The 16270-nt window shown below is 37.5% G+C and overlaps 1 protein-coding gene across 2 annotated transcripts in view; it reads right to left on the bottom strand.

The window, feature by feature from the left end:
• Adk (adenosine kinase) overlaps positions 1 to 16270 on the bottom strand; it is a 387740-nt gene that overhangs the window by 201778 nt on the left and 169692 nt on the right. For both annotated transcript variants that reach the window (XM_038309653.1, XM_038309654.2), the window contains exons 5-6: positions 9102 to 9274; positions 4355 to 4463 (exon numbers count right to left, since the gene is read on the bottom strand). In XM_038309653.1, coding sequence (XP_038165581.1) covers positions 4355 to 4463; positions 9102 to 9274 — 282 coding nt within the window. The remainder of the gene's footprint in view (positions 1 to 4354; positions 4464 to 9101; positions 9275 to 16270) is intronic.

Raw genomic sequence — 16270 nt, 5'->3', positions numbered from 1 at the left:
ATCCTCACCATTATCCCTACCTCGCAACCCCTGCCCGCAACAAAAGGAAACAAATCAAAGGAAGCAAGCAAACAAAAGCAAAAACAACAATAAGCCCCCCCAAACCAAACTAAAACTGCAATGACAGAAAAATCTCTTTGCTTCTTTTTCTTTCCTGTCTCCTCAGCACCTCTTCATTCATCCTGGTGGTAATGGAGGCATCAGTTTTATTGGCAAATGTTCACTGCAGTGAGTCGCTGGTCTGGTTCAAGGCATCTGGCTTCTGCTACACCATCATCACAGAATCCTAACCAGAACCTCTCTGGAGATCTTCCACAGGACCAGTCCCTTCACCAGCAGCAGCAGGTCCTAGATGTGGAAGATGCTAGGGTGAGTCATCCCAAGGTCCAGCTGTGGGTCTGGGAGGTAGGCAAGCTGGTTAGTCCGGTCTCCAGAGGTCACCAGCCTTGGGTGAGGTGTTAAAGTTAACGGAGAATGCCATGAAAATTATTCAAACTGTACTTATTATGAGTGGTTCTCAACCTTCCTAATGCTGTGACCCTTTAATACCGTTCCTCATGCTGTAGTGACCCCAACAATAAAATTATATTTGTTGCTAATTTATAAATGCAATTTTGTTATAATCATCAGTTATAATGTAAATATCTGAAACACAGGATATCTGATATTCAACCCTTAAAAAGGTCATGACCCACAGATTGAGAACCCATGCTTTACATCTCCTAAAAGTGATGTAAAGACAGGCAATAAGCACAAATCTCAACTCAGTTTTCAGATATGAAAGCAACACTGAGATTTAAAATACACTAGACAAATTAATGAGATGTTAGATAGCACAGAAGAAAACACTATTGAACTGGCAGGTACCACACAACTAAGTAGCTAAAATAAAAGACAAAGAGAGAAAAAGAATTTAAAGAAAGAAAGAATGGCAGTGAACTGTGAAATACTGTCCAATGTGTCAAGGTAGGATAAAAGAAATCTGAAGAACCAACAGCTGAAAAAAAAAAAAAAAAAAAAAAAAACAGACAGGAAACAAATCTAATGCTGAAGTTCAAGGACACTGAGCAAACTTCAAGCCAAGACACATGAAGGATATACTAGAATACCATCATAAAACCAATGAAAACCAGTAATAAATGAGAAGTACCAAGAGGAAGGGGGAGTTGGGAGATGCTGAATAAGGAGCAACCAAAGAAAGGATGACAGATATCTCATCAAAAACAAGTCAAGGAAGAAGAGAGTGGGCAATGGCTTTCAGAGAATGAAAGAAAAATAAACTTGACAAGCCAAAGCTATGTGTGGTAAAAATACTACTCACAACTAAATATAAAACAAAGATGTTTTCAAACCTGAAAGCATTTATGACCAATATGTCCAATATACAAGAATTGTCAAAGAATGCCCAGAGGCCAAAAAGAAGTGAAGCCAGATGGAAGGCCAACTCTAGGAAACGGATGAAGAACAACAGAATGGCAATCACTGGAATACATGCATGCTTTATGTTTTGTGTATTACATATTAACAAATCTATTTAAAAACAAGACAATTAAAATTACAACAAAATTAAAATGTAACGCTGGCTGCATAAGGACTAGAAGACTACAGGGATAAAATGAAAATATAATGTCTCAAGGTATTCATACTCTAAGAGAAGTCACATCTACTTTGAAAACAAGCAAGAAGAGGGAAAGATGTGTGCCATTAAACTCTAAAGCAGGGACCCAAGGAGGGAGAGAAGGGACACATGCACACATGCACAGTGAGAGAGAGAAAAGAGAAAGAACACAAAGGAGATAAAAATACTAAATCAACACAAAAGGACAGAAAAGAATAAGCAACAGAGAGGATAAATACAAAGACAAACTAGGTCAATTATATCAATAATTACATATAGAAATGGTATACAGATTCCTATTAAAAAGGCAGACAATGTCAGGTTGGATCAAAATAAGACCCAATTGCTTTTTTCTACAAGAAATTCACTTTAAAGTAAGTCAAAAAGAAAAGAGAAGAAAAGGTATACTACGGCGCTAAGAATCAAACCAAAGCTGTGGAGCTGAGGAGCTGTCTCAGGAGATAAGAATGTTTGCTGTTCTCAGTACCAGATCAGATGGTTCATGGACTCTGCCTGATCCTAACATCTTTCCTGGACTCCATGGAAGCCAATCCACACACAGCACATGCTCAAACAGCTACTCATCTACACATGCACAAAAAACTAACAATAATTCTTTTTTAAAATGCCAATAGTGAACTGGCTAGATTAATAGTAGACAATAGATTCCAGGGCAAAGATAAACAATGCAAAATAATAGATGGATCAGAGAAACTCAACTCTACATTTTAAGTACAGCATCTGAAGTATATAAAAAGAGTCTTCAAACTGGGCACGGTGTACACACTTACCTCCACGATGGAGGCAGGAGATTAGCAGTACAAAGCCAGCCTTGGTAGCTGGGCACTGTGGCTTCCAGCTGTAAACCCAGTACTTAGGAGACTAGAGCAAGATCACGTTGAGTTCAAGGCTAATAGTGAATTTCAGGTCTACCTTGTGTTACAAAGTAAGACAATATAAACTATACCTTTGTATAACTTGTACCAAGTTTATCTAGATGTGTTATGCTATAATCATGAAAAGAATGGCCTGTTGGCCAAACAGATGGCTCGGCAGTTAAAGGTGCTTGCCACCAAATCACACAAACAGAGATGAATGCCCGGAGCAAACAGTGGAAGAAGAGAACTGATTCCAGCAAATTGTCTTCTAACCCCCACACAGGCTCTGTAGCAGTCATGAGCACAGGCACACGCAAACACACCCCACCCCTCAACACGAACAAATATATAATTGGAGAGGATCAGAACATCATTGTAAAAACCAAAGTAATTAGTTGTTTACACGTTGAGTCTTCAATCCTTCTGCAGCACTAAAAGTAGCTAGACCTAGTCCACTGTATAATGATGCTACACTCGTACACTCATCAAATCACACTTCCAAGTAGGTGCATGTTCTACTTGACACTACTCGATACACAGAATTCTTGTGAGACTCTGAAATACACAGACAACTGTAATGTACAGTTTAAGCATTTTAAGCATTTTAAAATAGAATAGTTTAATAGTCAAGTAATACACATGTATTATGCTAAATTTTAGGGTGCATACATTTTGAAAATCATGATTTTATACACCTAAAGGCTTGAAATAGCAGTTAAATGATATGCTGATGTGAATCATACTTAACGTCCAAGCAACTGGGAGGCTGAATTAGAAAGACCATAAGAGTTTGCAGCTAGCCTGTGTTACCTAGTGAGATGTCATTGCAAACAAATATAACAACACTACAAAAACACACTGTTAAAACATAAGCCCTTTTAAGAAATGAAATAATAAAGATAGAAAGTCTTGAATTCTAGAAGTGTTTTTCTCACATGATGGCTGAAGATGTAGTATGACTTTCCATTATGTAATCCCAATGTAAGCATTTATGTGACAGTTATAAAGGGTAGGAACCAGCATGCAGAGAATCAATAACAATATTGTAAGCCTACAGCAAGGCACATAAACATGCTGTAGGAGATATTAACATGAGACTGAAGCAAATGATTATATTCTCGATAAACACATATCTACAGGATAATCGATTTCACACCTGCCCTCCCAGCTACTTCACACAGCTCAGATGGTAGAGCGTCAGCAACTGTTCGATACGACTGTGTATGAAGTGAGATCCTGCTACTTGGTGACAGGTAGACACTCCTGTTTGAACAGCCATGTTCAATTTATGTAACAGCAAGGTAATCGCGGGGTAGTCCATTCAAGAGATTCTTTAGTGTACTTCCACTTTAGAAGTCAATTCTTAACCAATTATTTATATGCCAGAGAACTCAAATTATATGCTGCCCTATTTCCAGATTTAAGAGATTTGTCACAATCAATGTTTCTGACATGTTAAATTAAAAGTTGTCATAATAGTTACTATGGAATAAATAGGAATTATGATTCTTTTTAGGCAAATAAGCTCAAACAGTTAATAGTGCATACGTATACTACTGTTTCCCACAATGTTCATATCATTTGATAAGTTGCTAAAAAAATACATTTGTAAAACTATTTCAAAAGATCTCATGAAACTGATTTAATAGCATGGAATTTTGTGTGACTGAGAAGTTATTTATATCTCTAAAGCAGCAGATTATTTCTGTTGTGTAACTGTAACAGTGAATTAAGCACACGCTTGCTGTAGGTACATTATCTTCAGGAAAACGCTTTTTTGTCATTTTTTTGAGCATGCATTAGCTGACACCTATCACCTGTCATGTGACTGTGGTTCAAAATGTGAAGTAGCACTTACGGCTATGTAGTACACTCTGGCCTTCTCCACCAGCAGCCAGTTCTTCTCCAGATCAAGATGCTTTTCCTTTTTGTAACAATTAGCAGCAGCAAGGTTTGCAACAAGAGACCTAAAAACCCAAGAAGTTTTAAAATGCATTTTATTTATAATAAGTTGTTATACAGGAATAAACAATTCTTTAGAAGCTGATTTCCGGATGGTGGAGAGTGGGAGGTGTCTGACGCCTATAGGCCAAGAGACAATATAACCAACCAAAGCATTACCTAAAATTCAAAGTCTGGTATATGAATTTCTTTTTAACTCCAAAATAAGGTTAACTTTTTATGTCTTAATACAGTTCAAAATGCAGTGAAGATATAGGCTACTAGGCCATTCGGAAATAGGAAATCTATATAAAACCAAAATTTCATTCTTAAAGTAGAAAAATATCTTTATAAAAATAAGACCAACAGACTATAATTGACTATTTAATTTCATATTTTAATAGCCCAATATGGGATTAATTTTATAAAATATACATATAAATATAGATCATATTTATTGTGAGGAATAAGTTTTGCAACTATTACATTTTAAGGACTGGAATCAATAAGAACCAGGTACTGTAGCTAAAAACTCCTGGGCAGAGTCATTCTATAACTGGAAAATTTAACCAGCATACTAGATGTAAAATCTAGCCAGTAAGTGCCACTGAAATTGCTTAGTTTTAAACCAATAATTAAGTTTAATAAAATAAAAAATTATTTACAATTCACATAAATATAAATCCTTCATCATTCAGAACTAAGGTCTATAAAATTATTTGGCATTTTTCATTATTAAAAAATTAAAAGAGTAAGAATTATGGCTTATAGAAAAATGACTTTGAGATGTTTAGTTCCTCTACAAAAAATTTCCCTTCCAAAACAATTTACCATTCATCCATATTAATTTATTTCTGAATGATACGTCTGTTTATAGTAAAGTAAAAGTAGGAATATATGAGGAGCCTCAAGAATATACTCAAATACAAATCAATCATAAAGAATCTGTACCATTCCTTTCGTTTGGTGCCAGGGGTTGAACTCAGCCCTCATTTATTAAAAACATAATCATGACGTAGGGAGTTTTCATTAAAACACTTTCTTTTTAACTTTTATTTTAATCACAAAACTATATTTGAATTGTAAGTTTTACTTACTAGAAGCTGTGCTAGAAAAATCTACCTATTGATCACATTACAGCTTCTGTATTATGAATCAGTGTCCCCAGCTCCCCCTGCCCATTTCAGAGTTCTCACATCCTGTTTCTTAAATTCCAGACTATGTCTCATGTATCCCAGGCTGAGTCTGGATGCCCGCAGAGGGTGGCGCTGAACTTCTTATCCTCTGTCTGTACCTCCTGTGTGGTAGGGTTACAGGCATGGCTTGTCACATAATGTTTCTGCAGCGCTGGGAAGGGAACCCAAGGGCTGTGCATACCAGTATGGCACTCTACCAACTGTGCCACAACCCCAGCCACAATCGCATGAATAGCATGGGTCACTAGAGCCATTACGCTCATAGACAAGTTGAGTTCTTGACATCTGTAGTACCTAATAATTGTTCTTTAAAATAGTAATTTAGTCTATAAAGAGAACTTAGCAATTTTATTTTAGTTTTTGTGATGTCAGAGGCAAAACTTGACCCATTTATCATTATTGGGAAAATCACACTGAAAGAATAAAATGTCTTTTAGGAAAACTGCAAGAGACAACGCTCTAAGGACATTTGAATAATGGATGGCTGAATAAACCAGCTATCCAAATCCAAACTAATAATAATAATGAGCAATTTAATTAACTGAGACCTAAAGATGATCAAGTTCTCCTAATCGTGTTCTCTCTCTCTCTCTCTCTCTCTCTCTCAAACAACATGTTAAAGAAAAGGTCTGAAAATCACTTTTGTTCCCTAATTATTCTTGAAAGTTCTTTGTAGGATATTTTATGACTACTGCCCACACTGATCCTCAGCACCGATTCTGCTGGAGGCAAATTGGATGTCAAAATAAAGAAGGTAAGAAAGGGAATTGTCCTAACTTTTTTCTATTTGTTGTGATAAACACCATAACCATGATCAACCTGGGGAAAACGTGTTTATGAGGCTTGCACTTCCAGGTCACCACTTACACTTAGGGAAGACCGGGCAGGAGCTAATACAGAGGCTATGGAGGAGCACTGTTTCTAGCACGCGTCTGATGGATTGCTTTGTCAGCTTTCTGTACAACTCAGGACCACCTGACCAGGGGTGGTACTTTCACAGTGGGCCGGGTGCCCCCACACCAATCATTAGTCAAGAAAATGCCCCATGGATAAGCCTACAGGTTCATCTGAGGGAAGCATTTTCTCAATTAGGGTTCATTTTTGACCAAATGACTCTAACTTATGTTAAATTGAAAGAACCTTACCAACAGAGGAATGGATCAGGATTGAAAAACAGCACAATGAATGGAGGACAGATTACATATTTCTAAGTAGAGAGGACACAGCCATGCATGGTATGCCTATAATCTGGACACTGTGGGAGACAGAGTATAAGTATAGACTCGAGTTTGACACTGGTTTGGTCTATGTAGCAAATTCCAGGCTAGCCAGGGCTGTATCTACAGACTGTCTCAAATCAAACAAACCAAACCACATACAAAGAAATGCAAAATTTGTAGTCAGTCAAAATTTAAAGTAGGTAAACTCAATGGATTCTATAAAACTCTAACAAGACAGTGATTTTGTGTTTCCCATGCAAAGAACAAAGAAGGCCCTGCTGGTGTGGAGCTAATAATATTAGAAGCATACACTGCAGGAATACAATAACAAGTAAAATCAAAGCAAGGCAGGCCTGAGAGATATATCAGATGTTCACATGCAGAAGAATTTTCTACTCAGTAAAGTTGGGAGACGGGAGGGCTGGGATTAACAATACTAGCCACCAGCTCTATGAATTTTTCTGCTTTGTGGCCCAGGCTGAGGGACATTCCTACTGTGAATTGGGCTCAAAGTTTCATGGGGTGTGCTTGAATTTTTCTGCTCCATACCTAAGATTTTGAAAAGGATTTGAAAGCAGCTCACTGCAAGATGCAAAATAAAAAGCTACTCATTTTAGTCCTTTCCGAGTCTGACTGGAAAAGTGACAGCAGGCAGCCCTCAACCCGTGGCATGCACCATCTGGGCCTCTCTGTTTTGTTTTAATATAGCATATTTTACAGTGGAAAATGTCAAGTTTAGTCACTCTCCAGCCTTGTGACCTGCTCTGGTTGTTTGACCCATCTCTTTTCCTGAGTGTCTTTTGTTTTCTGTTGATTTCAAGGATGGTAGTACCAATAAGCGTCTGTTGTAGAGCATCCCCAGGGGCTCATATTACTATAGTGTGAAATCACTCGGCATCTGTACAATGAAAGACGTCTGAAATGTACTAAAACCATGTTTGTATGTGTTTTTCTCCACTACCACTCCACATACAGAATCTGGATAGCAAACCTGTGTCCTGTTTAGGCCTCTCTCTAATGCTGCAACTGTACAGGCATGAGCCACGACACTTGGCTTGGCTGCCGAATGAATGGCAAGACTGTGTTAGCAAGACTGTTGTTAACACAGTCTTGTGTTAGCAAGACTGGTGTTGTTTAGCATCAATGGAAGCTATGTGGCACACATGTTTCTAGAAGCAGATTTTGATATTTTGTTACCAGATTATGCTGACAAGATAATTCTTTCTTTTCTAAAGTGAGTTCAGCAAATTATAAGATGTAAAATCCCAAAGAAAACATTTTCGTTCCCTAAGTCTAATTATAAAAGGAGGAGACTATCTTAGATAACCTCAAACTTTCATTGCAATATACCTTATGAATTTAAAAGAAGGTCTAACAGAAAACAAACTTAAAAATACAAAAGGTGGCCCAGTGGTTAATGGAGCAAACCTGATGATGCAAATCTGATTATGTGAGTTTAATCATGGGAAACCATATAAAGGCACAGGAGAGAAGCTTCACAAAGCTGTCCTCTGGTGCCCACATGTGTACCATGCTAAGTACACATATCATAAAACACTGGGCTAGAGAGAAGGCTGAGCAGTTAAGAGCACTTGTTACACCTACAGAGGATCTAGAATTTTGATTCCCATTACACACACAGTAATTTATAATCAACTGTAATTCCATTTCCAAGGGATCTGACACCCTCTTCTGACCAGTATGGGTTGCAAGTTCACATATGGTGCACATATATAATCACAGACAAAACACTCACATACATAAAGTTAAAAAGAAAATCTAAACTTGTAAATCACGTGTAAGGCTGGGTGGTAGTGGTGCACACTTTTGATGCCAGCACTCGGGATGCAGAGGCAGGCAAATCTCTGAGTTCAAGGCCAGCCTGGTCCACAGAGTGATTCCAGGATTGCCAGAGCTACACAGAGAAATCCCATCTCAAACAACCTTTAGAAAACAAGGCACATAAAGAGAAAATGCATGTATGATTTCACCTGTTATAACAATAAAACAGAACACATGAAGGTTGAGAGGCAGAAATTGTGTGTTGGGAGAATATGGGAATGGATTTTATCAACCATATTGTATACATGTATGGCATTCTTAAATAGTAAAAAAATTTAAACACATTAAGGTAAAACAAGGAAGAAAGGTTTTCTGAACATCAAAAATGATTAGCAACTGTAATCTGGGTTTTGTAAATGTGTACACAGCTTTGAGGGTAGGGTGTTCCTGGCTGAAAATGGCTTACCTGTTGCCACCAGTGATGCATGCAGCGCAGGTTCCGGTTGGCTGCTCATTCTGCTCGTAGTAATGAGCATCCACATGTGCTTCAGCAGCTTTACTCTTCAGGATCTCCCCAAATTTATCTATCCCAATGCATCCAAAGAATGTTGCTGCTTTGTGGGGCTCCTGAATCATCCACTGAAAAGTAAGACCAGAAATGACAGAGTGAGTCAGAGACAGTTACAGATAATTCAGGACTCTGCCGTGGATGGTGGCTTCAAAAGCTAACAACCTTAGCATTGTACTCTACTAGAGGAGGAATAGACATAGAGTGGACCAGATTAGTGGGTGAAGAGTGTATTGGAACTCAGAAGCTCAAATGCTGGCTCTTTACAGGAAAACCAAAGTTCAGTGTCAATAAAATGAGCTAGCACAGTGTTTTCATGGGAAATACAACACCCACTTTGATGACTGTTTTCATATCATACTTGCCCCTGACTAGTTGTGGTATTAACATGTCACATGATATTTCAATCTTTTCTCCCCTAAAATTTTTTGTTGTTGTTACACAAAAAAATTGTAGCCCAGACTGGCTTAGAACTTACTTCAGGACACAGGGTGACCTCAAACTGACAGTAGTGCTCCTGCCTCACTGAACCTCTTTAATTCTGGGAATATAGACATAAGCCACCATGTTGGCATCACCTAACCTGTCTACAGCTTACTTCTGTCATCTCTAAAAATGGGAAAGGGATAAAAACATGCTTCCTAAGGTAGCTGAAGACTAACTGAGATAACAGAGAATAATGTATATGCAAAGCTGAGTTTAAAATCCATGATGAAACAAGTAACGGCTATCAGATGTTGTAATCAATATTTTTATACTTCTTGAAATAATTCATCCATAAATTATACTAAAACATGACCATGCTTAATACCATTAAAAATGATAAATGTTAAAAATTATGGCTGAGCATAGTGGTTTATGACTGCAATTCCAACACCTGGGAGATGGAGGCAGGAGAATCAGGAGCAAATCTGAGAACTGCTTAGGTTCTATGAGACTGTCTTATCCCCGCATCCCTTTCCTTCCCCAAAACAAAGAAAAAGACTGAGAGTGGACTTTGTGCTCTCATCACAGAAGCTACTTTTTGAAGCAGAGTGCAGTTATTTAAGGCAACGAACATACAATAGTATACTGTGACATGCAGAGCTAAAAATGAGACGTCTATATCATACACCTTATCTCATGGCTCAGGGATGTTTGAGGAACAGTATTTACATGATATGAGAGGGCTGTTGTACACAAATACTCATGATGGCTATTACTGAGTGAATAAGACCAGCAGGCACTCAAACCTGTCAAAATCATAGTTCTGATAAGGGAAGGGCTCATGAAGCCCCACCCCTATTTGAGGACCCAAGGGCAACTGATTGCTGTTGGGAGTGGAATAGTCAGCTTTCTCTAGGGATGCTGGCTCGAGAGGCTGCTCATGCTCTAGCAGATACATGGTCCTATACTCTTGCTTGTATAGATGAGAGAGAGAGAGAGAAAGAGAGAGAGAGAGAGAGAGAGAGAGCGAGCACATGGAGTGAGGGCAAAAAGTGGTAGTGAGCTAGGGCAGGAATGGGGGGATTTGATGCAAAAATATATGCATGCATGAATATTAAAAATTTTAAAGATAGAAATGCTAAAATTCTAACTACAAATCTCATCATGTCATTAAAGTGATTCTTATAAACTCAAGCATTTTTGTTATAAATGATTCATAATGGATTTCTGTTAATATGCATGGTTTTCTTTGATTTGAACTCTTTAAATTAGCAAATTAGCTCAGTCCCTAAGGCTTCTCATCTTTTATTAGTGATTCTAAAGAGACCATCTTTCTTTGCTTCAAATATAGTTGTTAAAATTCTCCGTATATTAAGTAAAAAAAAAAAAAGGTACCACCATGGGGGCTGGAGAGATGGCTTAGTTGTTAAGAACACTTGCTGAGGACCCAGGTTCAATTTTGAACACCCACATTGTAGCTCACAATCGTTTATAATTCTAGTTCCAGTGTACCCAATGCCTTCTTCTGACTCCCATAGGTATTTACATGCTTGTGACATAGACACACATGAAAACAAAACACTTATACAGACAAAATAAAAGTACATTTTTTGTTCATTTATTATTTATACAGTATTCTCAGTATTCTGTCTGTCTGTATGTCTGCAGGCCAGAAGTGGACACCAGATCTCATTACAGATGCTTGTGAGCCACCATGTGGTTGCTAGGAATTGAACTCAGGACCTTTGGAAGAGCAGGCAGTACTCTTAACCGCTGAGCCATCTCTCCAGCCCATAAAAATACATTTTTAAAAATAAAAAGCACCAACATAGATTTTGATAAATGTATTTTAAAATAATGAATATAAAGATGTATGTATACATACATATACAATTAGATATGTACACATATATATTTGAGGGTAAAGGAATGAAGACATTAACAAAAGATAAAGAAAGCTACAGAAGTGACATATGCTAATTGCCCAATGAAAAGAAATTCTATTTCTAGAGATCAAGTCTAAAAATGCACATATAATATTACAGATGTAAATTTATATTTTATATTTTATCTAAAATGAAATAACGTTTCAAACAACAAAATCTATGTATAGAAGACTTGTTGAATAAACTGGATTAACCTTTTTGATAGAAACCCAAACCAACACACAAAAACAAGGGAGGGTTTAGAGAACAATCCATCTAAGTAATTCTACCACTTAGGAGGTAGGTGCTCCAGGATGGAGAATAGGAGGCCTTTTTGGGATAAAGAATGAGTTCAAAGTTAGCCTGAATGAAACCCAATCTTAAAAACTGGAGGTGTAGCTTAGTGGTAAGCACTTGCCTAGCTATGTATAAAACCAAATATTTCAATCTCCTGCAGAGCAACAAAACCCCAAACATAAAGGAAGCAAGTGTGTAGACTATTTTCTAGGATATCTTGTGAAACTAGAAAAGATTTAAGAGAAAGAAAACTCAGAAGCAAAAACAGCCTGGGGAAGCTTCCAGACACTGAATGTGTCAATGTTTTCTAAGGAAGATATAACAACACAAGTCAAATAAAACAAAAGTAAGTAACTATGACTGCAGCAAACTTGAGACCTACTGCACAGCAAAAGAACAATCAATGCAGTAAAAGTGCAGCTGAACATCTGACGAGAGGCCGGTATCAAGAACACCTAAGTATCGTCTACAATACCACAGTGACAAACAGCTTGACTGAAACATGGCTGAAGGTATGGAACGCCTGTGCTTCTAGTTACCCAAATGGCCAATAAGCACATGAAGACGCTCAACAGAAATACTCATCTGGCAAATGAAAAATCAAGAGCACAATCAAATAATATTTAACAGTGATCTTGAATGTCACTAAGAAAAGAGAGGAAAATAAGTGTTGTTGAGATTGTGGAGAAATTACCCTGGTGCTATGGACAACTAGAACACAAAACACGAGAGGTCCAGGTACAGACGTCTCTGATACTAGATAACAGGGAGGGCAAGCCCATGATCTCTGACAGAAGGGAGATAAGAGGACCATGATGGGCCCTAATACCTACTTATACCTTGATGTGGGACAGTCTTCTGTTTGTGTTGATTTCATTAGTTAATAAAAAAACTGCCTTGGCCCATTTAATAGGCCAGCCCTTAGGTAGGTGAAGTAGACAGAACAGGAAGAAGTGAGATAGATGGCTTAGACAATTGCCCCGCTTCTCCTCTCTGGGACAGTCGCCATGAAGCCAGCTACCAGGTCAGACATGCTGAATCTTTCCCAGTAAGACACCACTTTGTGGTGCTACACAGATTATTAGAAATGGGTTAATCAAGATGTGAGAATTAGACAATAAGAGGCTGGAACTAATGGGCCAGGCAGTGTTTAAATGAATACAGTTTGTGTGTTGTTATTTCAGGGCATAAGCTAGCCAGGCAGCTGAGAGGCAGGCGACGGGAAGCGGCCCGCAGCTCTCACTACAATACCTTGGTTCAGGGAACAAGAAGCCTGGCACTCATACTGAAATTAGTGCATACCAATAAGCACTGAAAGAAATGCAGGAAAACAAATTGTAAAAATTTAAACAATGAGCTAAAACTTATAGTGACTTTTAAAATTCTGGGTACATATAACCTGCACATGTTTCAGCAATATAAGAAATAAGGAATATATATATATATATATATATATATATATATATATACATATATATGCTCTTGAATAAAAAGTATGAATATAAGCATGGAGGTACATGTCTGTAATCCTAGCATTTGAAGTAGAAGCGAGAAGACTGGGAGCTTAAAGTCATCTTTGGCTGCAGTGACCTTTGGCAGCATAGTCTGTAGTTACTAAAGCAGTGGTTTTCAACATGTGGGTCACAACCCATTTGGGGTTTAAACAACCCTTTCACAGAGCTGTATATCAGATAATCTGCAATCAGATATTTATATGACAATGCATAACCATAGAAAATTATATTTATGACGTAGTGATAAAAATAAATTCATGGTTGGAGGTCATCACAACATGAGGGACTGTATTCAAGGGTGGCAGCTTTAGGAAAGTTGAGAACCACTGTGCTAGAGGACACAGAATGTGGGAGATTAATTTCTCCAACTATGTAGCTTTGGGGAAGCTGTCATCTACACCGAGTGAGACTTTTCAGTGACACTTCCAGAAGTAACCCTCACCCATGCTCTTACAAGGAAGCCCCATAAACTCATTGGTTTATCAACGTGTACTTTGATGAAATCATTACTTCTAGCTGTCATTGGTCTCCTATCTGGGTGAGCAGATGATTATGTCTCCCAAGGAAGGTAGCACAATGATGACACATAGTTTCAGTGCAATGCCTCAGTAGGATATATAAGGGAATTAAAGGCTTGATTCCATAACCAAAGAAATATGGGAAAGGAGTTAGCTAGGCAATAGACAGGAAGTTTATGACTCTGAGAGATACCAGTGATGCTAAAGCCTAAATTCTTCAATTATAAAATGTAAGATCTTATGGATACTATAACAATCAGAAATGCCTAACTAGTCATTATTGGTATAAATACCTGAATTAGTTTAATTTGATTTAAATAAAAATTGAAACAGGAAAATATTTCTAGAAAACACCCAGGAGAGGCATTAATTGCAACGAAGGTATCAAAAACAGCTTCTGAAGACGTACGGCATCATAAATTTCCTGTAACAAATAAGCCCGAATCTTTGGAACGGACAAAATGGAAAAAAAAGAAAGGCATATAGCAGAGCGCACAGTGTGTTTTATAAATCAAGAAATCCTATTTCTTAAGAAATTAGTTCCAACCAAAAAATAAATACTAATTTTTCTAATAGTCAGTAGCTCATGGGCACTGCCAAACTCCCACAGCCTCAGGACCAGACAGATTATCAGCAATTCACCCATTATGTGACCTTGACTTTTGAGTACTGTTTTTAACTTACAAAACTAGCAAATAAATTTGTCTTTGCAAGGTACCTGTGAAGTCACCAAAAGCAATGTAGCAGTCTAACACTAAAAGGGAAGATCTGGAGGATCTCTTGCTGTGTCTGACAGATATCATTGGGCTGCCCTTGAAAAAAAATAAGCCATCCTGTGGAAGGGACCTCATTATTGCAGCAGGTTGTATGTCAGTCTTACAAAATTTCCAGGGGACATGGTGTGGGTTTGCTACAGGATCATAGGGGGCCTACAAGGGCACAGATTGGGAAACAAGAGCACATGTTAGCCAAAACTAATAAAAAAGGTAACCAAAGGAATATCAGAAGTGTAATAACAGAGCAACTATATAGAAAGGAAAATCTAGTGGGAAATATAGCCTTAGGCAGGATAATTAACTGTCACTTTACAAAGTGTAGGCGCAGTCTATAGATATAACAAAGCACACAGATTTCTCACCAATAAGTGAGATTGTCAAACCTGATGCCTATTAATGCAAGGAACCACACAGAGTAAATTTACAACCGAATTTCAATAGTTGCTGAATAAATGGCATATTAAGTTACACATTAAGGGTCTTCTACAACATATCCAAAGATTAATATTAATATTAACTTCACCTTTCAGGTGAATTCTCTGTTCACCCAATTGCATTTAGGAAAATATAACTGTCAATGATGAGAGCCATAACTTAAGATCGTGTCATATGTTTTAATTTAATTCATAATTAAATGATAAAGAACGGCATCTAGATACTAAACTAATAGTTGAAAGGTAAGTCATCTCCCAACAACTTCTAACATTTCATCAGCCATTGCATAAACTTTTGGTGAGTTATCATTTCCTCTCCAGCATATAACACTCACACTGAACAAACCCTGTGCTGATGTGATTTGCCACCAAGGCCTCAAGCAGAATACAGAAAACAGAAAGGAAAGCTCCCCCAGCCTCCACAGCACTGAAGAATCAAAGAAAAAGGAAGAGATAGGAGATACAGTGGAACAAAAAAGCTAAAATTCTGTATTCCAGGAAGGATTTATGATATTTTTCAATACAAAACTGTAAACCCTTTACAGCCCTCTACAGTTAAATGATGGTTCAAAAATAAAAATTTGCTTTTTGTTTTATTTAAATAGGGTGTTCCTGCATAGCCCAATCAAGCCCAGAGCTGACTATATATGGCACAGGGTGGCCTCAAATGAACAAAAATCCTCCCGCCTCAGTCTTTTGAGAGTTGGGATGATAAACATGTATCCTGGCCTGACAGTACATTTTATGAAGGTACACTCAAGCAATTTCAATTGAAAGGAGATGATAGGCACCAATAAGTGCTCTAAAATGTAAAGAAGTTTTAATTCTATACCTATTCTTCATAATTTAAAAATTATTAAAAATCACAATTTCCTTTATATATATTCAAATATTTTTTCAGTTCACTTAAGAAAAAATTAACTAAAATTAAATATTAAAGACTTGCCTAACAATGCTGTTTTTTTTTCTACCAATGTTAACTTAAAACAATAGTTGTGAGCTAAATTAAAGAGCATTTGGATGGGGTTGTCCCTTGATGGCAGAACATTTCTTAGTCTGTCATCAGGCCTCCAGGTCAATATCCAGGATCATAAGAAATAAAATAAAAATTAAAAGTCTTAATACTCAGTGTGTGCAGTGTGTCAATAGTGATTTGTGTATTATTTTACTTCCTAAA

Source organism: Arvicola amphibius, chromosome 13 (genome assembly GCF_903992535.2).
Source record: "Arvicola amphibius chromosome 13, mArvAmp1.2, whole genome shotgun sequence".
Lineage (NCBI taxonomy): Eukaryota > Metazoa > Chordata > Mammalia > Rodentia > Cricetidae > Arvicola > Arvicola amphibius.
This window is presented reverse-complemented; position numbering and strand designations above follow the sequence as displayed.